Raw genomic sequence first — 24,421 nt, 5'->3', positions numbered from 1 at the left:
GTATCTCTCAAAGGATACTGTAGAACTGTACTGAAAACAAGAGACAAAATGACCATGGAAGATTTGTGTCAAACACACTGAATAGATTTGTACTGTTATAAATACATATATTTCAAAATTCTTTTGTACGACTGAAACTATGCTTTTTAAAAGTTTATAAAAAGTGATTGTTGTAGAAGATAAATTTCTTCGAGCAACTCATGAAGAAGGGTCAGTCCATAAAATTAAACGATGGGAAATTCAAAATTAGCGAAAGGAAATCCATTTCATACAGTAAATGCTAAATGGGTTTTTCATACAGTAAATGCTAAATGGGTTATTACATAAATGTTTGGCAGAATTCAGAAGGAAATTGGGTATTTATATTCTGGATATTCTTTATGTAAGAAATTAATAATTTTTGAAACATTATTAAAAGTTGTCTTTTTAGTCAATTTTAACGACTTCAAAATAATAGACTTGGTAGAGCAGTGATTGGATTCTGAGTAGCTGTTCCTGTGTGTACCTTATTTGCCTTATAGAGCCAACACAGCCGTAACGCATTCTGTTTAGTTATGCAGCATTGACAAAATGGTCAGTTTAAGTTTCCACTGGAAAGGAATATTGGAGGTTATCTTTCTCGTGGAGATGTAGCTGGGGTCAGAAGGTGTCCTAGAGAACTTAAATTGTTATTGATGATTTGCAGACTGTGGAGACCCTTTGTAAATTTAGAGCTTTCAGATCCCAATTTGATGTTAAGGAAACCAGAGAAAACTTACATATGTTTTTAAACTGAATAAATTTGGTCCGGAACTTGTTGAAGGAATAGAATAATGATGTGTTTTAGAATTCCTTTTGGGAGCAAAAATATTCTACAATTTAATTACTCATTCCTTAGACCAGGTAAAATACAGGTTATTTAGCAGAAGTGTTAAGTTTCTTCCAGTATCAGGAATCTGAGACAAATAATCTGTGTTTCGATGGAGAAGATACTGGAATGTACATCACCCTGGAGTAAAATTTTCAGAATAGCAAATGCAGTGTGTTGATTACCATGCTCTGGAAATTCTCCTTTTAAAATTGGTGCTCAAATGAGAAACACTCCCTGAATGCTCAGTTGGACTAAAAGTTAGGCACTTCTGCCTATGGAATATCTCCTATGGAGTATCTTTCATCTGTCTAGTTTTAGGTAAGTCAACCTCAAAATGAACTGAAATTCAGCACTTAAATATATGGAATTACGCTAGCTCTACAAACTATTGAATTTCACGGAGGAAAGAAAACGAAATGTATAGTCTTCTCCCATAAAATGCTTTCTTATCCCATAGCACTCTCACTTCAGGTATCCTGGGTGGCCTTTCATTTTTTCAAACAATGTTAACTCTCAATCACGTAGAGTAACATATTTGGGGGATTAGCTATCCTGTGAGTAGAGATATGTGAGGAAGTATCATGTTAGTAGCTCAGGCATCGTGGTTGGAGAACACGAGTTCACTGTCTCAGAAGCAAGTCCAATGCAGGAGCAGCGCAGCTGAAAGCCTGAACCAAGTTATTACCTTGAAGGACTTAGGCCACCTCTGCAGCAATTCAGTACTATGTTTTCAGAAGTGGGGGCCCTTAGAGTGCAGTGCAGAGTATCAGTATGACCTCAGGTTCAAAATTTTTCATTTTGAGTTTGAGTGATAAAAATATTTTAGTTTGAGCCTAGGCTGACTACTGTGTGTATCCTACTATATATAATGTCCTCTTTCCTATGCTTCTCAATAAACTGAGGTTTTAGAAAGGAGTTGTCAGTTCTATTACAATTCTGTATAAGTGCTTGCAGCCAGTTTGCTCAGAAACAACCCTATGTACAATCATGCCTCTCTAAACTTCAGGAGAGTGGGATAGAGAGACACACGGATGTCAGGGTTGTTATTGGCAGGTTCACAAAAATAATAAAATCTGTTAGTCTAGAACTTAATGTTTTGGAGCCATTTTGGTCTTCACAGCATGTTCTGTATTAGACATTTTATTTGTTAGCCCAGTTATCCTGTTACATTAGATAATGGAGAACTGGCTGATTTCATGGATGAAACAATATCTCTCCTCAATTTCTGATTTATATTAAATCTTAGCACCCTCTCCCCTTCGAAGTGCACAAGACTGTCTTTGAAAATAACAAAGACTTCCTCCCCATCCCCCAGATGTCTTATTTTCATCAAAGCTCTGTTTCTCTAGACAACATTTGTCCAATTTTCTTCAGCATTTGGTTCTACTAGATTTTCTGGTCATTTTCACTGTCTGGTCCATAAGTTGAGGCTCCAACTTTCTCCCTTTACACTGAATTTTTTACAGTATGTATCAATGCAAAACTGTAAGCATCTTGGCAAAATAGAAGAACCTTAAGCAATCAGATTATCAAGTCTCATTGGAACTTGCTGTGTTGGATGGGTAAAATAATCACTGAACTGGAACTTGGGCGCCTAGTATAGCCACTATTTAGATAATTGAAGAAATTATCTCAGTGTTCTCTCATGAAAAGAAAGGATGAAAATTATTTTGATCTGTTCTACTTTCCTTACTTTGTTTAAAAGAACAGATGCTTTTTAAATTGATATTTTGAAATGTTCATGTTTGCTTTTTTTTTTTTTCCTGGTTTCAGGCAGTTTTATATTATTCAAAATGAATTGTTAGAATAATGCCATAACAGAATTTTAAATTATAGTTTTAGTGTGTTCACTTGTTTTACAGAACATTTTCACAATAACATTTTGCTTTAACTTGTAAATGCATGATTTTGCACTATGAGAGGTGTAAACTTTGTATTTATAATGAAGATGCCCTTCACTTCTAGCTTCTCGGAAAAGACATAAAAAGGATAGAGATGCAGCTTGGGAGTATGAAGAACATGACAGAAGAAGTTCTGGTGATCATAGGAGAAGTGGCCATTATCATGAAGGAAGGAGGACTTCTGGTAGTGGCCGTTACCGTAATCGCAGTCCTGATGACTCTGACATGGATGATTATTCTCCTCCTCCTAGCCTTAGTGAGGGTAACTCATCATTATAAAAATTTATTTTATTCCATAATACTAATGCAATATTAAAGTATATGCTGAGCATTTTAAAATAAACATCTCTACATGCATTATTTAATATGAGCGTAAAAAATGTAAATAATTTTTTATTCCATTTTTAGAAAGTTTTATTTGTTTCACTCTTTATTATCTTAATTAGTGGCTAGAAAAATGAAGAAAAAAGAAAAACAAAAGAAGAGGAAAGCTTATGAGCCAAAACTCACACCTGAAGGTAATCTTTTGAAAATAATTTTCTTTCTTCAGTTTGTAAATTCTGTTTCATATATAAAATAATTATATATGCATTATTTTTTTCATCAGAAATGATGGATTCTTCAACTTTCAAAAGGTTTACTGCTTCCATAGAGAATATCTTGGAAAATTTGGAAGACATGGATTTTACTGCTTTTGGTAATATGTCAGAATTTTTCAAAATGCCTCCCCCCATTAGAAGCTCAAGAAACAAACAAAAAAATACATCTCTGTATTTTCAGTATTCCTTCTTCATGATTTAATTGCTTGTGGTACATACTAGGGTGTGCAGTGCTTATACCTGTTTGGCTTCCACTTTGAGTAGGTTCCTTTGCCCTTCAGTTTCACTTGCTGCTGCAGGAAGAAAATCCTTTTCCCTGCAAAATCCAAAAGGGACAGAAGTCAGAAAAGGGCAAATAATTGTCCATCTGGGTGGAAAGGATACCTTTTTGGAATGTCATTAGGATGTTATCTTCTTAGATGTGTATCTTTGCAAACAACACTAACATAAGATGATTCTCTTGCCAGTAGTATCTGGAACACACGTAATTTTGCATCTGCTGTGGCCTTTGACCTAATAGAGCATGGTTATCCGCCTGGAGCATCAGAGTACTTGCATACTCATAGCTGAGACACTGAATCTCAGTAGGCTTCTTAGCCGCTTTAACACAACCAAAAGTCATCATCGTCAGTCTTCACTAAATGAAACTATTAAATGTTAGCTGTTTGGAAAATCAGTTCTTCAATAGGTTTTCTTCAGTTGGCTTTTTCATATTAGCTGTGAAACACTGCTTTCTTTGATGCCTTATTAGAAATATGATTGTTAATTTTCTTTTTCTTTTTTTTTTTTTAAGGTGATGATGATGAGATTCCACAGGAGTTGCTACTGGGAAAACATCAGCTTAGTGAGTTGGGTAGTGAATCTGCAAAAATTAAGGCAATGGGCATTATGGACAAGGTACATCTTCATAGCCTTTAACTCTTTTTGAATATTTAATTTTCTTTAACATATGGAAAGCATTTGTCCCCTGTGATAACATTCCACCCTCTTCAGGTGTGTATGTGACTGATACTATAAACAGTCATCCTTCTGCTGACTTAGCTGAAGTTACTGCACTTTAACTGCTTGTTACTGTCTCTGAAGCTGAGACATTTTCTTTGAATGCTCCTTTTCTGTGTCAGTGCGGTGTCAGTGCACCGTATATCACAGTATGGGGTACCTGCCTTTGCAATGAAATAGATAGGTGTTAAGATAGATTGCATGATCTATTAAGGCACCTGAATTCTCAGCCATATCACACATGCCTGAGCAGTAAAATCTTCAAATAATTATTTTCACAGAAGTACACCAACCTGTAGTCTCAGATTTACTCCTTACAGTAAGCGCTCCTGTGTTGAGTAAAATGGAACATGTTGGTAAAGTCCACCCCCCCACACCCTTTCCAATATATGCCATCAGTGTGATATGAGACGTCCATGCAGCATCTCACTGAATTGCCTGCTTCCTCCCTCTCCCCAAAACTCCCTTTCAAACTGAAAAGGTTTATGGTTTCAGGTGATAGTAAGAATAATTTTCCATAGGCTGCATATTTCTTTGTCATGCTCTTACAGACTTACTTCAAGGGAATTTTCTCTGTTGTTGCAAACTGTTGGTATCACATTTTTAGAAACAATGTTCTTGCTCTCTTTATCTTTCTAGAACTCTTTGCTTTGGGCAGTCTTACGTTAAACTGATTATGGCTGCCCATGCCCCCTGTATATTTGTGAAGTGCCCATGAAGCCACTTATTGTGCAAGACTCTTTGAATGATTTTCTGTAATCCAAGATTTAGATATTCTTCCTAGCCTTTCCTTCAATCTCCCAACCTTTCTTGTAGCATGTTTTCAGCCTGAGGGTTTCTACTTCCTCATAGTTCTAGGCCTTTACCTTTGTTTCCTACTTTTTATGCCTCTGTGCATGCATGTGTGTTTGTATGTTTATGTGTATATGTATGTAAATATAATATAAAAATCAGAATTTTGTTGCTTCGAGAGGTGAGCAGCAATAGTATCTGGATGAATGAATCTGGTTCTTCTCAGGTTTAGCGTAGTCTAGTAATTATTCAATGTTAAATCTGTAGGTGAGCTCAAAGTACTTTTATCAACGTGCTACTTTTTCAAAGTTAACTCTATTATTAAGAATAAATTTAATATGTGTTAGTACTAAAGTGTTACGGATTTTCAATTCTGCTTCTCCATAAGCCTTGGATTTTTTTTTGTAATAAAACTCTATAGAGCCATCTAGAATTTGTGACTGATACTTGGCTTTGATGAATTCCAGTTTCTGGGATCAGGAGTGTATAAATTATATGCTATTGACAGATGGGCAGTTTTAAATCTATTTCTATGGACTTTGCTAGTTAGAAATGGAATTTGATTGCAGAACATATTTCACTAGTTTAATTATACTATCAGCGTTCTCAGTCGTTGCTCTGTTAGAAACTGGGCAAGCCAAGATCCAGACTTTATTTCAAAGTGTGTACAATTTCCATTTAATGCCAGACTTACATAACATATTCTGTCTTTCATTTATGCAAATCTTTTAAAACAATTTGCAAGCCTTTATGTTTCTACTGCTGTTTGATGTGTTCGTTTTCTTGTTTTAGCTCTCAACAGATAAAACAGTAAAAGTCCTGAATATTTTGGAGAAGAATATTCAAGATGGATCAAAGCTTTCTACATTACTTAACCATGTGAGTTTCAAATTGCATCATTTCACGTCATGGTTTAGGGTTGGGTTTTCTTCAGTTCCAATCCCATTCAGTGCCAAGTGGGGAGTGTGTGCGTGTAACGAATTTCTGATTTAACACTCGTGATTCAGATTGTTAAATTTTAGTATCTGAGGTAAAGACATGTTTACTACTGAAAGAGTATTAATCAGTTTTACTCTAGTACAGCTAACAAGCAGATGTATTGGGAACAAGTAAGTTTTAAATATTATACTATCATCCTAATATGGTAACTGGTATAGCCTATAGCAAGTCAAAATTTCTTTGCTACACGTTCATAAAACTTCCCTTACACAGTAGAAGAAAGCATGGCTTTTGTGTAGAGCATGTTCTTCACTATAGCATCAAGAATGGCGGAGGCACTATATTTGGGTCTGCTGTTACACTTTGAAGTTAAACATAACATAAACAAAACTAACAAGTTTAATATTTTAGGGATTTTTTCCTGATAGACTTAAAACTGTGCTGGAGTTTGGAGTTTTTATGAAGTTGAAATGTGGCATTTATTTATTTTTACACTTTCTAGTTGACACAATATTCTAGCCAGAGTTGTAGCCAAAAAACTTACTGGTCTGTAGAAGTGGAGAGTAGTTATGAATATTGGGAAAGAAGCATTCGAACTTGAAAATGAGAACAATACACACATTATTTGTACTTTGAGTATTTTCATCTAGATATTTTGTTCTGTCTGAAGTTTCAGAATACAGTTCTGAATGTCTTTAGAAATATGAAAAATAAGTGAAAAAAGCTGCTGGCTTCCTATTCTACTTCAGTATGATTGAGACTTTATGCAGATGCTTTTGAAGTATTTTCTTCCTTTTAACTTTCTGTAGTAAAGCTTGAGAGTTGATGAAATTATCACATGATTGCAATTCAGAGACAAAACTTGAATTCAAGAGTGAGCAATCATTAGCCAAATAGATTTTTCTTAAGACCTTTTAAACATTAATTGAGATCTTCATGGCAAAGAAAGTCTCTGGCAAAGAGTGAGCCTTATGTTCTTTTACAAAGGGTATTTAAAGTGCAATGAAGGTAGCCTACCTTCACGTCAGGGTATTACTCAAAGACAGAATGGATTGCAGGTTCTTTTATTCCTAATATTAATGAGCAAAAAATTGGAAAAGATTTAAAACTTTTTTTTTATGCCCCCTTCAGGATTATATAGGAATAAATGCTTTAAAACTGTTTTACCCAGGAAATTTACAGGGATTTTCTTCCGATTTACAGATTTCTGTTAGTTTTTCAAATACATCTATTGTATATAATGCACTGTGATATTTTTAGATTATTTTATCTCAAAAGGGAAAAAGAAGATGTAGTTAGAAATTAGTGTTTCCCAGTCCTTTCTGTTTCTCTCGAGGCTATTAGTATTGCTATATTTGTACCAGAGAGATTGTTAGAAATTCTCCCTGATTCCACTCTTAATAACATTAACTATATTTCAGTAGTGCTGGGTGGCCATAATTAACCTTGTGTTTGCTTATAACTCGTGCAAACACAGAAATAAATGTGTATAATAAATGTGTACCCTGCACTAAGTCTAAATGGGCATATTTGATAAGAAATCTTAAACATATTGATACTAGATCAGTTTTCGTTGCGTCTGCAAAGTGGAGAAAGTACTATTCTCACCAGTTTCATAGAATTGTAGCAGTCTTTTTGTGTAAGAGTTCCCTCTGGTGGCAGAAATTAGACTGGTTAGAGGAGCCACCAGCGTGTGTTAGCCAGCTGAAGAAGAAAACGACAGGTGAATGAGTTGAGATTTTGCTCAAAGTACATTACGCTTATGTAGAGAAAGAAGAAATCTTTCTTCATAATGCTTGCATATGATGTACAGAAAACTTCTTTGTGTTTTACTGGAAGAATACCGTGAGATACTAAGGATTTATATTTTAGAGAGGACATTATGCAAACATGTCACTAGTAAAACATATTAGTTAATTTATAGAACAAACTGCTTTCTGATCATAAAGGCAATACAGCATCTTGTATGTGCTTGTATGTACGTATATTGTAAATAGTACTGTTATATTTTATTTGGCTTTTTGCTCACACTACCTTATTTTTCTTGCCTGTTACAGAACAATGACACTGAAGATGAGGAGAGGTTATGGAGAGATCTCATTATGGAGAGAGTGACAAAATCAGCTGATGCTTGTCTTACAGCTATCAATATTATGACATCACCAAATATGCCCAAAGCTGTATATATAGAGGATGTAATAGAGAGAGTTATTCAATACACAAAATTTCATTTGCAGAACACTCTTTATCCTCAGTATGACCCTGTGTATAGAGTGGATCCTCATGGTGGTTAGTATGCTAAGAGATTTTAAAAAAAACTTTGCACATCAAAAAATGTACATTAATAGATCTATCCTATGCTAATACAAGTGATATGACTTTGCTGAATACTCTAAAGTTTTTGTACATAAATCTTATACTGACAGTTCTTTCACATCACATCCAGCATACTGAATTCATGCTTTACATGATTTTTGAAAGGTGATTAAAAATGTAGAGTAAAATAACGATGAAGGGAATGTGTCCTCTGAATAACCAGGGGTCTTGATTACAGCAGTATAACCATTTAAACCAGAGTATACAGAAGTTTGTCTGAAGTTCAGCTTCTGTGTATAGATATTATAGGTGTGAACAAGTGATTTTATAGTCAGAATTTCCGTGTTTATAATGACTTATTTCTTTGAAAACTGTTTAGCCTTGAGCAGCTGTTTTTTGGATTTTGGTCTTTTGTTTTAAAAAGACCTTTTTGTTCTGATACCGTAAACTTCAGATGTGGGTGCCTAAATCTTGAATCCAGAATTTAGAAAACAATTATGAAAAAATAATCTGTCATATGAAATTCTTGTTTCCCAGCTGGTGCTACTAAATACTTTTTCTTCTGGTAGCAACTGTATTCATAAAGATGTAGTCTTGGAGTTGTCTGGGGTACTGCTTTGAGAAAATGGTCACCTTTCTAATGTTTGATGTAATTAAAACATTAAAAAAAAATGAAAATATTTTTGGTTTTCTAGGTGGTGTTTTAAGTTCAAAAGCAAAACGTGCCAAGTGTTCCACCCACAAGCAAAGAGTTATAGTGATGTTGTATAACAAAGTTTGTGACATTGTCAGCAGTCTGTCAGAGTTGCTAGAGATACAGCTTCTTACTGATACAACTATTCTTCAGGTAAGTTTTAACAGTTTTTTTGTTTTTGTTTTTTTTCTCCACAGAGGGTCTTTAAAGCATGATTGCCTCAACGACATGACACATGAAATGAGAACAAACTATTTCAGTGATTAACATAAAACTGATTTATGTTGTGCAGTATATTATCTCAAGGAAAAGAGCATTTGATGTTTAAATCTGGCTTTGTTGTACACTTAAGAAAAGTTTAACATGATTGTATTCAAATATGCTTTAATAACTTTATTTGCAAATAATAGGAAGTAATACATATTGCGACAGGACATACCTTATCTGCTGAATGTATAACCTGCTTCTTAAACTGCATAAATATCAGTTTGTTAGAGAAATGTGCTTAGCATAATTTCTTTCTGTTGATAGGTGTCATCCATGGGAATAACACCGTTTTTTGTAGAAAATGTCAGTGAACTACAGTTATGTGCCATCAAATTAGTGACTGCAGTAAGTATTTTTCTGAGATTCCGTCTTCCTGTATTTCATGTTCCTGTACTTCTGAGAGTTTTCAGGGCATTTTACATAGGCTGTATTTTTGCTGGTTTGCTAGAAACAGTGTTAAATGTGCCTGAGCTGCTTTGATTTGCAGAGTACTTTATAGTAACAAATAGTCTACTTAACCAAAATTAAGTAAGTTCCTTGTTTATGTGATTTAAAATGTAAGCACAATCCCCTTGCTCTCAGTTGTCCTTTCTCATCTTGAAATATCTTAGCAATATGGTTTTCCTTATTTCCTTTGTCATGATTTGAATATATGCAATTGAATAAGGAAAAAGTTTATTCTATCACTGACGTTTTTAAAAATATACATTTTAAATAGAAAGTGGATCATTTGAAGATTTAAAAAAATCCGTATTTGAAAAACAATTTTTATGCCTTTTTATAAAGAAGTGCTTGCTTTGCGAAACAAATGCACTGAAAACGAGATATGTAATAAATTTTTAAAGGCCATGTTAATTGCATGTTTATATATAAATTTTTTATAACAAATATATTTAACAATAATATTCTATCATATTTAACAATAAATAATTTTTTAACAATCCTGTGACTGTTAAATAGGTGTTCTCCAGGTATGAAAAACACAGGCAGTTGATACTGGAAGAAATTTTCACTTCCCTGGCAAGACTACCAACTAGCAAGAGGAGTTTGAGAAACTTCCGGTAATTACTGGCATAGATTGCTAATTTGATAGCATTTACAGTTTTGTACATACAGGAGTTTAGGCTTCAGTATTAACTTCTTATAAGATTTGCAACTTCACAGCAGTTTTTTAGAGGCTTATGTTTCAAAACCTCCACAATGAGAGCAGAATTGTCTGACAAATGCATTTCAATCCATCTTGTAATAATCACTGTTTCTTATACCATCGTATTTATGCTTAGTTACAAAAACAACTGAAATATATGTTATTAATTTTCTCACTAAGGATGTAAATGAGTGTAATGCTAGTGTGTATTCAGAGGTTTTTTTATTGGAAAATTCTTTGAATCTGATTAAATGAAGTTAAATCATTTATTCATTGCTAAACCCTTATATGAAAATTCTGCAGAATTTCTTTGAGGGCATTCTCAGAGCACTCTTGCCAGGGAATCAAGCCAATGCTCCTTTGGATTAGTTTCATTTAGGAACTATTCAATTTACTTGGTAAAACACTTGAAATTATTCCAAAGCATTTGTTGTTGTTGAGGTTGATTTAGTTCCTTGCTTGAATATATCTTCCCTGTGGAGACAGACAAATTGTCAATGAAAAAGTCTGTCCCATCCAGGATGGATGTACAGGAAATATCCAGGAAAAAAATGCACATGCACTGAGACATTGAGTTGAATTCAGCTGCTCTAATATTAATGTGAGTGCTTCTGCCTTGTATTCTGTATTGTTTTCGTTATTGGCATCAGAGGCATGTAACAAAAAGGAAAGGTGGTAGTCATAGGAGCATAACTGGTAGGTACCCTCCTTGAATCAAGACCTATACCAGAAGGAAGTCATTAGTTCAAGGCCACAATGACTCTACTATTTATCTGTAGAATCCTAGCTCCCATCTGTTGAAGGATATTCCCTATCTGCGCCTACCATAATGAAGGGTGTAGCTTAGAGATAATTTGATACAGAAAGATTTCCTATCCAGGAGTAGTGAAAAATAACTTCATAAAGATAAAGAATTGTTGGTATCTGTTTTGTGCACAGTCACTATTTTGATAATTTGGTGAGAGTGATATCAGAGATTACCTTCTCATGCTGTTAACTGCGTTAGGTGGTGTCAGGATTTGACTAGATAGATAGACACAGTACCATCATTGCATTGCTTGGAAGGGGAGAAATGTAAGGTGCAGTGTATTCATACTGGTCCCGCTTTTTTAAAGACACTGTTGCATGCTGAAGTTTATAGTCTTCTACGCATGAAATATTGTAGCTGTAACTCTTGTAGAAGTCTGTCATGATCACTATTTTCTCTTGCTTAACAGTCCTGCATATTCCACACGTTAAATAATACATAAGTAATAAGTTGTTATGGGATCTGTTCGGTGTATTTTTTTCTGCTGTGTAGGAAGTTGATATGGCATTATACATAATAAGCCTACTGGTAAGTGCCTTAGCATATAGATGTTTAATGTATTAAACATTTCTGTAGACTTTGAGCTGCTGAGTTTCACAGAGATTCAGATAGTCATTGGTGGGCTGTTTCAGTCCAACTCTCCTGCCTGAGAAAAAAATATTTTTGTCAGACTGAATCTTTCACTGCGTAAGAAAGAAGCAAATGACTAAATGTCTAGAACACAGAGATTTCTAGCTGTGGTAATAATTCTAGAAAGATATTATTTAGGACCAAAAGTCTTTTTAAAATTATTTTAGCATTAATATTATCCTATTCGTATTAACAGGTTAAACAGCAGTGACACTGATGGAGAGCCTATGTATATTCAGATGGTAACAGCACTAGTTCTGCAGCTTATTCAATGTGTTGTGCACTTGCCCTCAGCAGAAAAAGATTCTAATTCAGAGGAGGAATCAAACAAAAAAGTAAGAAAGCTATTTTTAAATAGCCATAAAATTCTTTTGTGCAGGAATGACTTTGTGCATTTGTGGGTATAATGTTTTATGATGGTGCTGTAGTAATCAAGTGATGTATTTGGATGTCTGTCATAATTTTTTGATGCATGGAAAATGCTGATATGGAAATCACATTTCTGTGTATGTTAAAATGTTAGACAAATAAATCTTGTTATTTTTAGGTGGATCAAGATGTGCTTATTACTAACTCATATGAAACAGCCATGAGAACAGCACAAAACTTCCTCTCTATTTTCCTTAAGAAGTAAGTATTGTTATAATAGTCTTTACTGTATTGACAAAACAAACTCAGAAGGTCTGTCACAGCTTCAGACAAAACTAATCACTTCACAATGATAAACACCTACTAGTACAGATATTTGTAACTATACACTTTATAGATTCCTAAGAGAGCTACCTGTCTGAACAAAACTTTCTATAGAAGAGAAATTCTGCAGAGTCCCTTTATACGTTTAAGAATCTGTCTGATAGTTTATGTAGGATCCTTTTACCAGGTGTCTGTTACGCATCTGAAGGTTGAAAGAGAAGTCTGATTAAATATTTAAGAGGTGAAATGTACTATTATATTCATTCATCAGAATGGCTAAGAAAGAAAAAGCCTAAAATCATTTTCATTTAGCTGAAGCTGGGGATATCAATAGGTCAACAGAAAAAAATCTTTTTATGGTATGGCTGAATATCCTAACTAAGCATTTATACAGGAATTTCTGCCAAGTCCCAAGATTTTTATCACATTAATTTCCACTGTTAAGGCAAATGCTGTTTACTAGCACCTGTACCCTTCTGCGAACTTGACGTATCATGAAAGAAGTTAGGGTTGTCAGATGTCAGGGAAACACTAGCAGGACAGTGTGTGTCATTTTCTGATTTTACATTCTGATTTTTAACCTTTGTGGAGCATAGATACTGATATGTTTTATCAAAATGAGATAAGTCATACCAGGCCTTAAGAGTGTAGGCACAATATCACCTAAATACTCTATTCCAGCTTCAGCTTTAGAATTTAACTTAGCTTGTCCATCCTTTTCATGCACACTTAAACTTTTAGTTTAATAAAATAAACAATAAATAACAATAAATAAAATCTCAGGAACAAAAGCCCACTATCTTGGATTAGCAGCATCTCTTACAGTGCAACCTGGAGTGCTAAATGTTTAACTTCATCCTTAACTGAATAAAATGTTTTTTTTCTGCAAATACTTCAATATTTCAAAATTTTTCTTTTATAATTCCATAAAACTCATTGTCTGGTTAAGCATAGGGCTTCTTTTGTTTGTATCCAAAGAAAAGCGTAAATGGCACTTAAAAATGCTTACAAAAAGTATGTTCTTTTAAACAGGTGTGGTAGTAAACAAGGGGAAGAAGATTATAGGCCGCTGTTTGAGAACTTTATTCAAGACCTTCTTTCCACAGTCAATAAACCAGAATGGCCAGCTGCAGAGTTGCTACTTAGCTTATTAGGAAGGCTATTGGTAAGAGAGTCTTGTTTTTAACTGTTACAGTAATTTATTTCTCATTACAATGAAGGCTTGTTTATTTCATGTCAAACTGTTGCAAGAATGCTTTCTGATGGCTGACACACATGCAACATTTAAGGATTTTCTTATGCATATTACTGTTACATAATACGTAGATAAGAAAATTTAGCTTGGAACGTGATATGGATGATCAACATGATTAGGTTGATAATATGACTTGGGAAGGGGACTATTTCTCATGGAAGGCCACTTCTATTCTGTGGTTTACCCCCTTTCCTCCACTAAAAATGCCGTCTAATGAGTGCATATACTCTTTTGGGGTAAAAGCAGCCTAATAGCTGTAATTATTCATGTTAAATATCTTCTCTGGACTATTCATTTAGCACAGAACCTGAGAACAGTTAAATACATATTTTGGTTTTCTACTGATAATAATACATTTGCTTAAGGAATATGGCATTTAACAGAATGTAAACATTTTTGTTGGCATGTGTTTTTCATGCGTTCTTCTTTGGTATTAAGATGTAGCTAGTACAGTAATTTGAATAGTTTCTTGGAAAACAGATGTTTTATGGTCCTGTTCCTAGTTAATGTAGCATTCATTATAGTTGTGTGGATAATGCGGAAGACACATTATGGTGCTTAAACTTTGCAATAGCATAGATCTTACCTACTATACCAGATGTCCAGTTTATTTTATGAAAACATGTATTTTAAAAAACTCAAAAGGGTGTATCTATAGAGAGAGATGCAACAAATGTTAAAAAAAATAGGTAAAGTAAGGAGCATATCTGTGGTGTAATAATAAATGACAATTTTATGCAGCATGAAGTTAGGTGGAATTTTTAGTAAAGTCAAGCAGTGTCTTGTGAGAAGAATCTCAGATGCATAAATATGTAATTTTTTAAGCATTTTATTCTGCTTTCCTTAGGTTCACCAGTTCAGTAACAAATCTACAGAAATGGCTTTAAGAGTTGCATCACTTGACTATCTTGGAACTGTAGCTGCAAGATTGAGGAAAGATGCAGTCACTAGCAAAATGGATCAAGGGTCTATAGCCAGAATCCTCAAACAGGTGTGTGAGAGATCCTGTGCTGGTTAGTGCTTGAATAGCAAGATTGAGATATATCCATTAAAAAAAAATTGAAGTATTGCTGCAATCTTAAAGATGTGTTTAAAAAAAAAAAAAAAAGGCATTTGGAGAATCTGTTTCCATTGCTGTTCAGAGATTTCTGGGTCAGTTTATAAATAACACATTTGTTAGCTCATCGTTGTCTTTCTCACATCAGCCCCCTAATAATCATATTAAGTGGTTAATTAGAGTGGTGAAATGAGTTTTGTTGCAACAATATAGAGGAAATAATGGAGCAACAGTTGGAGGCTGTCTTAAGAGACCTTAAAAATACGTATGTATGTATGTGTATTTGTCATTACACAGCAGAAGGAAATAACTATAGAAAAATGGTAATTGAGCTTATGGCAGTCATATGCACACTTTGGAGAATTAACTGTTATGCCTATAAGATTAATCTTTATGTGATGTAACTGGTATTAGTCATCACTTCTTTACAGAAATTGCATATAACTCTTTCCTTAGAAAATGCACATTTGTATTTCTGCTGAAGCTGTTAAAAAAAATATATCCATATCTGCAAGGGGTAGCAACAATTATGCAATGTATGTTTTTGGGCTCTTTACAGTACATGGTGTGTGTTGAGGAAATAAGCAGGTCGTACATGTCCCTTTAAAAATGTGGACTTACACATTTCTTAAGGACCTAAGGTTGAACCTAGAATGGCCATATCAAGCTGCTTTTATCAGAGTTTCCCTTTCAGTAACCTCAAAAAGACTCCAGATCTATAGCAACTCTATTTTATAACGACTGTTACAGATTTGTGCTGGAGGAAAAACTTCCATGACTTGCAAGTATTCATCAAATGAAGAACTGAAATTTATCTACTCCTTTATGAGGCTGATACTTGCCATAATTTTTTTTTCAATTAAAATATTGTACTATATGCAGTGTCAAAATATGGTCTTTACATCCCTAGTTTAATATAATTTATACTTCTGTGGGTTAAAAAGCTATAAGAGTTTCCCATCAGTTGTGATTCTGACAATTATACATTGGACTGTGTAGGGAAATATCTTTGAAGGATCCTTTTGTTGCCTTATCTCCAGAAGTTATAACAGCATTGAAAGATATCCAAATGATGATCTGAATCTTCTAATTTGTCCTGTTTGTTTACATAATCAGACAGTAACTGGGCATCGGCATCTACAGAAAATAAAATTGCTTTGGGCACCTGAGTGCTAAAAGCATTCCTTCAGTTATTTGGGGAAGCTTAACATCAGTGATGGTAGACTGTACCATCCGTACGTTATGGATGGTGTATTTTATACAGTACCACTAATAATGGTAGACAATGTGTTGTTTAAAGAAACAACAGATGACTACTCAGAAATGTATATATGACTGCTGAGTTTCACTTGTTCAAAAGGCAAGAAAATAAGGAGATCCCTTGGTAGATCTGTTCAGATGTATTTTTCAATGTATTTTATACGTAGGTATGCAGATTTTCAAGTTTTATTTACCACTGTGCGATACTGTATTTTATAACTGTCCTTGCTACCCCTCACAGGTTTCAGGAGGGGAAGATGAAATACAACAGCTGCAAAAGGCTTTGCTAGATTATCTGGATGAGAACACAGAAACTGATGCTTCATTAGTGGTAAATTTCAGTTTTCTGATACTAAATATACATAAAAATAACGTCTATAACATGGCTACTGAATAAAATGATTTTGGGTCATGTCTATTACTGCTTCAGTTATTTTGTCACCCCAGCATAAACTGTTGATTGTATTTTCCAAAGTATGATTGATGTGTTAGACTAACTTAGTCTCATTATAAATCTGTTAATCTCCCTCTTCTTTATCTGTTTTTTTTTTTACTATGCATCCTGCTGTATTTCTCCAGTTTTCTCGGAAGTTTTATATAGCTCAGTGGTTCCGTGATACAACCATGGAGACAGAGAAAGCAATCAAGTCTCAGAAGGACGAGGATTCGTCTGAAGGAACTCACCATGCAAAAGATGTTGAGACTACAGGACAAATCATGCACAGAGCAGAAAGTCGCAAAAAATTTCTTCGCAGCATCATTAAAACTGCTCCATCTCAGTTTAGTACATTAAAGTATGTTTCAGTAATGCTAATTTCTTTATTAAACATGCATTTGATTTTTTAAAATTATTTTTTGGTAAATACATCCTAATTAACACAATCAATTTGTTACAGGATGAATTCTGATACTGTGGACTATGAAGATGCATGCTTGATTGTTCGCTACTTGGCCTCTATGAGGCCGTTTGCCCAGAGCTTCGATATTTATTTGACACAGGTAAACTGTGCCAGAAGTCTTAGTACAGTGAAACACAGTTGGTTTCTGATTCCAAACACTTATGGGGTAGTGTGAAATATCTGTTCATTGTTGAGCACAGGTATTTAACAGGCCATAATAACACCACACGCTTTCATATTCTGTATCGATGACATAAGTGCTTATTTTTCTTTTTCTTGCATGTGTTTCACACGTGCCATATTATATATACATTATTTTATTTGTGCATATGTGTGTATGACAAAGTCATTATATTAGATATACATAGTAAAAGAACAATTAAAAAACACTGAAATCTTTTCACAGGTTTTGTAAGATGCATGCTCATTTGGTAATATTAACTCATGAAATGTATCTTAATGACTCGTGTATGCTTGTTTATATTCTAAATTTTGGAAATATAAACCAATGTGGTAATTTGTTTGCAGCGTGTGGTGCTGTCACTTTGGAAGCTGTTGTTTGACTAAAGTGCTTTCTTCCCTTTTTCTGGGAGAAGAGTACTAACGTGTTTGCACAGAGACATGTTTGAGCTCCAGTAGTGGTTTAAGTTGCGTTAGTTGTATTGATCTGCATAGAGAGCCACTCCTAAAGTTGCCCAAATCCATCTCTTCTTTTGAAAGAACTATAGTGAAAAACACACATGAATGGCAAAAGCTGAGTTTAAGGGTCTCAGAGTGAAAATATGGACCCCATATAGATCCTGTTTGGACCAACCTTAGAGAGAGAGCAAATTGTAGCAAATATCCATGCTCAGATATCAGTGCCATTAAACATCACTTGCATGTACCTTTTTACTGTCTGAGAAGATATACTCAGTTTTTGATAGTCATATTTTTTATTTTAGTTTAATATTTTGCATGTTATTCCACTGCATTTTTGATTATGTCAAACGTTGTTTGCTACCTTCCCAAAGCACTTGAAATGTTGTTTTTGTTCTCTTATTAGATTCTGCGTGTACTTGGTGAAAATGCAATTGCTGTTCGAACAAAAGCCATGAAGTGTTTGTCTGAGGTTGTTGCTGTAGACCCCAGTATCCTAGCCAGGGTAAAAAAATGAAATATCCCTCATGCACATGTATTTTTCTGTAATACTTAAAAGAATTCTTTATCTTATTTTGGATTTGTGTTTTATTCACTCTTTTTAGCTGGATATGCAACGAGGTGTTCATGGACGGTTAATGGATAACTCCACTAGTGTACGAGAAGCAGCTGTGGAGCTGCTTGGCCGATTTGTGCTCTGTCGTCCTCAGCTTGCTGAGCAGTATTATGACATGCTGATTGAAAGAATATTGGTATGGTGTCTTGTGATGTTTATCATAAAGTACATGGTATTGGAAAACTTGTTTTCAGCAGACTTTATATTTTTAATAATACAAAATGATGTTCTAACCCCTGAGAGTAAATTAGTTTTTATTGTTTTAACTGGAAGTACAATGCTTATAAGACCAACCTCATAAAATGCATTGCTTGTTTCCGGTGAGAATCTGTTACATCGAAAGGTAAACATACGTAGAAAGTTGTACAAAGGCAAAACTAGGATATTGATGATTTTATTCTTTTTGATTCCATTAGTACACGAATTAGGTGAAATGAGGAATTTTACCACATCTCTCAAGTTTTTGAGATACTGGTGACTGAAGGCAGTTCACCTAGTGTGGGCAGTGAGGGAAGATCTACAGCACAGTAATCTAAAGTTGCCATTTGTAATCCAAAAGAAAAAAAGATAAAATATTTCGTTTTTCAATATTTTCAGTATTTCAATATTTTATTTTGTTTTGGCACTTTAAAAGGTTTCTTGTTAGAGGTTTTGTACAAGTGTTTCACGTCTGGATGTTCAGATACGTACAATGTGAATTTAATTATAAGATAACACTAGCATCTGTGTCAGGCTTTTAGTCAGTTTGCTACATTTGTATGATAAAACATCTTTAAAGATAGGTAGCTTCATATGCGTAAGCATACCTAAAAATACTCATCCTAACATTCAGATTTAACAGGTTTTGTATAAAATAACGTGAAATGAGGCTCCTCATTCATCTCCTTAGACTAAGCCTAGGAAAATGGAAAAGATTTGCAGCGCATCATATCCATAAACTTTGTGCAAAGGCTTGAAGGATTATAGCCCAGATCTACAATGGGTCTCGTGTGTTCCAGCAAAGTGGTTAAAACATCATCCCTTCTAGCTTTGAACCTCTTGAAGTAAGGAGTGGAATTATACATTTACACCATTATAAGCTCTTAAATGAGAGGATATAAATTGAGGAAACATCAGCATCATTCATGGGACTCTGGCCAGGACTGTAAAATCCTTGCAAATAAAATGGTACCAGTTAATGCGGATCTTTAATTTAAATGCACTCTAGAATATTTAACTGTGTTTTCAAAATACATTTTGCAAGTCAGATTGGGTAATCCTCAATTATTAATTCATATAATGTATAAATGAATTCTTATGTCTGATTTGTTCTCAAGAGTGTAATGCTTTTCTCCTCACAGGATACTGGTATCAGTGTCAGAAAAAGAGTCATAAAGATACTTAGGGATATCTGCATTGAACAACCAACGTTTCCCAAAATTACAGAGATGTGTGTGAAAATGATTCGGAGAGTCAATGATGAAGAAGGCATTAAGGTAGAATAAAACATATCCTTCAGCTTTTTAATTATTGTTATTTCGTATTTCCATAGTTTGACAAAAGCTAAAACAATTTATGAAAGTATTTCATTGCTCCTTTGTAATATTTATGATTTTTATTTACTTTTAATTTTTGAGGGAGAAAATATTTTAGCTTCCTACATTGCTGAGGCTTGCTTTTCCTTCTTTTTTCTTCTGTTTTCTTTCCAGTTTTTGTTGGTAATCAAAAGATTTTTTTTTAAGTTACTTATTTTGTTTCTTTGTTTTTTCCTCTTGCAAGTATTATCTCTGTTCCTTCTCTGTTCTGACAAGCAAAATTAGCACATAAAAATGGCCTCTGCAAATGAAATAAGCTTTAGATCAAAATTAAATGTCTGAATGGCAGAGCTCAGAGGGTTGTGATCAGTGGCACAAAGTCTGGTTGGAGGCCTGTAGTTAGCGGTGTACCCCAGGTGTCAATACAGGGTTCAGTCCTGTTCAACTTACTCATGAATGACCTGGATGAAAGGACAGAGTGCACCCTCAGCAAGTTTGCTGATGATACAAAACTGGGAGGAGTGGCTGATACACCAGAGCTGTGTTGCCATTCAGAGGGACCTTGACAGGCTGGAGAATTGGGCCGAGAGGAACCTCATGAAGTTCAATAAAGGGAAGGGCAGCATCCTGCACCTAGACAGGAACAGCCCCACGCACCAGTGCAGGCTGGGGGCTGACCTGCTGGAAAGCAGTTCTGCAGAGGACCGTGGAGTCCTGGTGGACGACAAGTTGACCATGAGCCAGCAATGTGCCCTTGTGGCCAAGGCCAATGGTATCCTGGGGCACATTAGGCAGAGTGTTGCCAGCAGGTTGAGGGAGGTGATCCTCCCCCTCTAGTCTGCCCTGGTGAGGCCACACCTGGAGTGCTGTGTCCAGTTCTTGGCTCCCCAGTATAGGAAGGATGTGGAGCTACAGGTGTGAGTCTATCAAAGGCTACTAAGACGTTTAACGGACTGGAGCATCTCTGTTATGAGCAAAGGCTGAGAGCTGGGGGAGGGCTTCTCTTCTCAGCCTGGAGAAAAGAAGACTAAGAGGGGATCTTATCAATGCATTAAAATATCTGAAGGGAGGGTGTCAAGAGGATGGGGCCAGACTATTTTCAGTGGTGCCCAGTGACAGGACAAGAGGCAACGGGCACAAGCTGAAACACAGGAAGATCCCTCTGGACATAAGGAAAAACTTCTTTACTGTGAGTGTGACTGAGCACAGGAACAGGTTGCCCAGAGAGTTGGTGAAGTCTCTGTCCATGCAAGATGTATAATATGATATGTTTTATGTGCATAGTTCTGTATATAAAACATTATGAAGTATTTATGCTTGTTTTACATTGATTTTTCATTGATTCTGAATGTTTAGTGAATCAATAGTCCCTCCAAAACATTGCTTATGTGGTCATATTCTAATGTCTGTTACAACATATGTGCACAAGGGCACAAAAATAAGATGATGTGATAAATCATAAACCTGATACTTGCTGATATTTTTGTTTGGCTTGGCAAAATAATTTTAAAATTGCAAGGTAATTCAGGCTACACCTGTAATAATTTTGTATCATACACCTTCAGTGGGATTCGAACTCTGCAACTTTAAAACAGCAGCAGTATTTTTACCACTTGAGACACATTAATGCCAAGAGGCTTTCAGAGAAGACTGTATTCAAAAGTAGATGAACAGCTGGTTCTAAGGTGCAGCTAGGAAAGGAGGATGACCTTGTTGCATCTCCTCCATTCCCTTGCCTTTCTGACAACCCCCAAAAATGAGCCACTATCTACAATGCATTTTGATGTCTGCAGGGATAGAGACACCTCCTTATAGCCATGTGCTTTATAAGTAATTCAAGAATAATTTAGTTTGCTTTTATTCTGTTCCACCTTTTCTTCCAGCCAAAAGTGTGGGAAGGGATCCAACTTCATATATTTGCCTAGGGAGACTTGGGTTCTCTCTCTTCCCTACTGCGTTACCACTGTTCTGAAACCTCTGAAGTAATCTACCACTGCTGCTAGTTCTGCTGTAGAAATGGTAATCTTGGATCCAGTTGTTGTTTTCTCAGGATACTAATGTTTTCCTGAGAAATGGAGATTAAAGGAGGAAAGCGATAACTCCATTTTCTGTAGCATCAGTTCCCAGTGATCATTTTGTACTTTACTGAGGCTTGCTTAGAGGCCAGTATGACTTCTGTAATAGTAGATCTGGATTTGTCTCAGATCATATTCTCTATAACAGACTCACTTAGGTTGAATAGTTCCATATGAAATGGCACACATGACCAACAAACCTATTGGATATTAGAAATATTAGATATTAGCATATATATATTAGAATATATATTAGAAATAATACCTACATGCCAAGATAAGCTTATTTATTTATAGTAATATTTTTTTCCCTTCAGAAATTAGTAAATGAGACATTCCAGAAGCTCTGGTTTACTCCAACTCCACACAATGACAAAGAAGCAATGACCAGGAAAATACTAAACATCACTGATGTGGTATGTTCTACAAATTTGAATCAAATTGCATGCAAAATTTGATTGTTTGTAATATCTTTGAAATATTTATCCATAATCTTTTAGAAAACAAAAAATAAGCAAGTAATTTAACTATCAGACAGTTTTCTTTATCTATCTGCTGTCACTGAATAGGTACTAGTATTATTCATCTTGTGGAACAGGACTGTAGGAAACTTTAAGTGCTCAGTAATCTGTTCGTAGTGGTAACTGAGACCACGCTATATTTAAGCTGTGTAAAATACTTGTTCATTTAAAACACAGCAGTTCCTATAATGTATAACATTTTCCTGGAAATGCTAGTAGCAGCCTATAGTATTAATTGAAGCTAACTGAGAAGTTATCTCTTAAATGAAAAATTTCTTCAAACGATCGATAAAATTTATTTTGAAAGGTTAATAGCTGTTTTAACAAATACTGGGTCATGTTCTCACTGAGGGTGAGAACTCTAAAATCTGTAAACCTTGTGCTGTATGGAATACAAATTTTGGAATCACTTAAAAGGTGAGAAGTATTTTTCAAGTACAGAAGACATGGTTTCTGATCTCTACTGGTATAAAACCATTGCACTGAATGCATAGGAAAATATACCTCTGCATGTTTACTGTACTTTTAAGATGAAATGGAAGTAATTTTTCTTCAGATTCCTCTTTTAATTAGTTTATTTTAAATACTACTTTTAGGTTGCAGCTTGTAGAGATACAGGGTATGACTGGTTTGAACAGCTTCTTCAAAATGTAAGTAATGATTTTGAAGATGTGTCACAATCATTACAAGTGTATTAACATTTTTTTTGGTACTAAAACACACTGAAGGGGGACTACAGGAGTGATCAAACAGACATACAATAGACCAGTTCATGCTCTTTAAATACGTGACCTTTTTTTGTCTTCACTGGTGCACTTTGTCTCTGACACGGCTTTTCATCTTTCCATGTGATCTGTTCTAAAAATATTTCATGCTTTGTTTTTTATTTCACTGTCTTCTCAGTTATGAAGGACGTATATACGTTAGCTGTGGACTTCATTTTAATTTTGAAATGAGGCATCTATTCATGTAGATTATTTTAAATGGCAGATAAGTTTATTTCCATGTCCGATTTATTTGTCACACGGTTTATAGAAGCAGTGATTCTTCATAGAGTATTGTTTATTCCTGCCTTATACTTTACTCTGTTTTTTCTAAAGAATGAGCTTGCTTTGTATATATCTGTTCGCCTGTGCTATCATTCTTCTCTACATCTTGTATGCACTGGTTCATTTTCAAGCAAAATTAACAGATGTATGGATGGGGGAATTGGAGATACCAAAAGATTTAGCCTGGAGTGCCGTGAAAATAAGTAGCCAAGCAAACGAGTACCCCTAATGCCTCCACTGAAGAAAAAGCTATAGTGTGGGCTCAATCCTTGTTAGATATCAAAGGATCTGCAGGGATGTAATTTCAATACCCGAAGTTATGAGAAAGAAGACCTTGCTAATTACAGTGTTCATAAAACTGCATTTCATGTGAATTGAGTTTTTTCGCTTAATGTCAAAAACGTCATTCTTTTGATGTTGCTTTTTTTTCAAGCGACTTAAAAAGCCTCCTAACTCCTATTAGTTACCATTTGCAGGTATGACTAGATTATTATTTATTTCCTTAAACACAGTTTAGCTTTTACCCCAATGCAAAAATCAGTAGAATTATTCTCTGTTATCTTTTTGTCACAGTTAATTTTTCCCAACTTCTTTTGTATTTTGGTTTGCTACTTCCCTTAAATTTTTCTTCATCCTATACCTTTAATGGACAAGTTATATAAATTCTTTCATAGCAAAAAATCCATGTATATCTATAGTAATTGCTATAAAACCAGCATGCATCCAATGTAAATGATTGCATCCTTAATCTTAAATCATTTTCTGTTTTGTCCGTTGTAGCTATTGAAGTCAGAAGAGGATGCCTCATATAAACCTGTGAAGAAAGCCTGTACTCAACTTGTTGACAATTTGGTTGAGCACATCCTTAAATATGAGGAATCTTTATCAGGTAATATTATTT

General features: G+C 34.8%; 1 protein-coding gene across 5 annotated transcripts in view; it reads left to right on the top strand.

The window, feature by feature from the left end:
* The window catches only part of LOC112994547 (nipped-B-like protein), a 155,985-nt gene that overhangs the window by 117,742 nt on the left and 13,822 nt on the right, over positions 1 to 24,421 (top strand). For all 5 annotated transcript variants that reach the window (XM_064500230.1, XM_064500232.1, XM_064500233.1 and 2 more), the window contains 22 exons: positions 2,816 to 3,013; positions 3,198 to 3,269; positions 3,359 to 3,448; positions 4,144 to 4,247; positions 5,934 to 6,020; positions 8,138 to 8,369; positions 9,092 to 9,243; positions 9,622 to 9,702; positions 10,318 to 10,418; positions 12,139 to 12,277; positions 12,490 to 12,572; positions 13,668 to 13,800; positions 14,738 to 14,881; positions 16,449 to 16,538; positions 16,787 to 17,001; positions 17,104 to 17,206; positions 18,152 to 18,250; positions 18,351 to 18,497; positions 19,702 to 19,836; positions 22,268 to 22,366; positions 23,068 to 23,121; positions 24,301 to 24,409. In XM_064500230.1, coding sequence (XP_064356300.1) covers positions 2,816 to 3,013; positions 3,198 to 3,269; positions 3,359 to 3,448; positions 4,144 to 4,247; positions 5,934 to 6,020; positions 8,138 to 8,369; positions 9,092 to 9,243; positions 9,622 to 9,702; positions 10,318 to 10,418; positions 12,139 to 12,277; positions 12,490 to 12,572; positions 13,668 to 13,800; positions 14,738 to 14,881; positions 16,449 to 16,538; positions 16,787 to 17,001; positions 17,104 to 17,206; positions 18,152 to 18,250; positions 18,351 to 18,497; positions 19,702 to 19,836; positions 22,268 to 22,366; positions 23,068 to 23,121; positions 24,301 to 24,409 — 2,667 coding nt within the window. The remainder of the gene's footprint in view (positions 1 to 2,815; positions 3,014 to 3,197; positions 3,270 to 3,358; positions 3,449 to 4,143; positions 4,248 to 5,933; positions 6,021 to 8,137; positions 8,370 to 9,091; positions 9,244 to 9,621; positions 9,703 to 10,317; positions 10,419 to 12,138; positions 12,278 to 12,489; positions 12,573 to 13,667; positions 13,801 to 14,737; positions 14,882 to 16,448; positions 16,539 to 16,786; positions 17,002 to 17,103; positions 17,207 to 18,151; positions 18,251 to 18,350; positions 18,498 to 19,701; positions 19,837 to 22,267; positions 22,367 to 23,067; positions 23,122 to 24,300; positions 24,410 to 24,421) is intronic.

Source organism: Dromaius novaehollandiae, chromosome W (assembly GCF_036370855.1).
Source record: "Dromaius novaehollandiae isolate bDroNov1 chromosome W, bDroNov1.hap1, whole genome shotgun sequence".
NCBI classification, from domain to species: Eukaryota; Metazoa; Chordata; class Aves; order Casuariiformes; family Dromaiidae; genus Dromaius; species Dromaius novaehollandiae.
The sequence above is the reverse complement of the archived record's forward strand: the minus strand, read 5'-3'. Positions and strand labels throughout refer to the sequence as shown.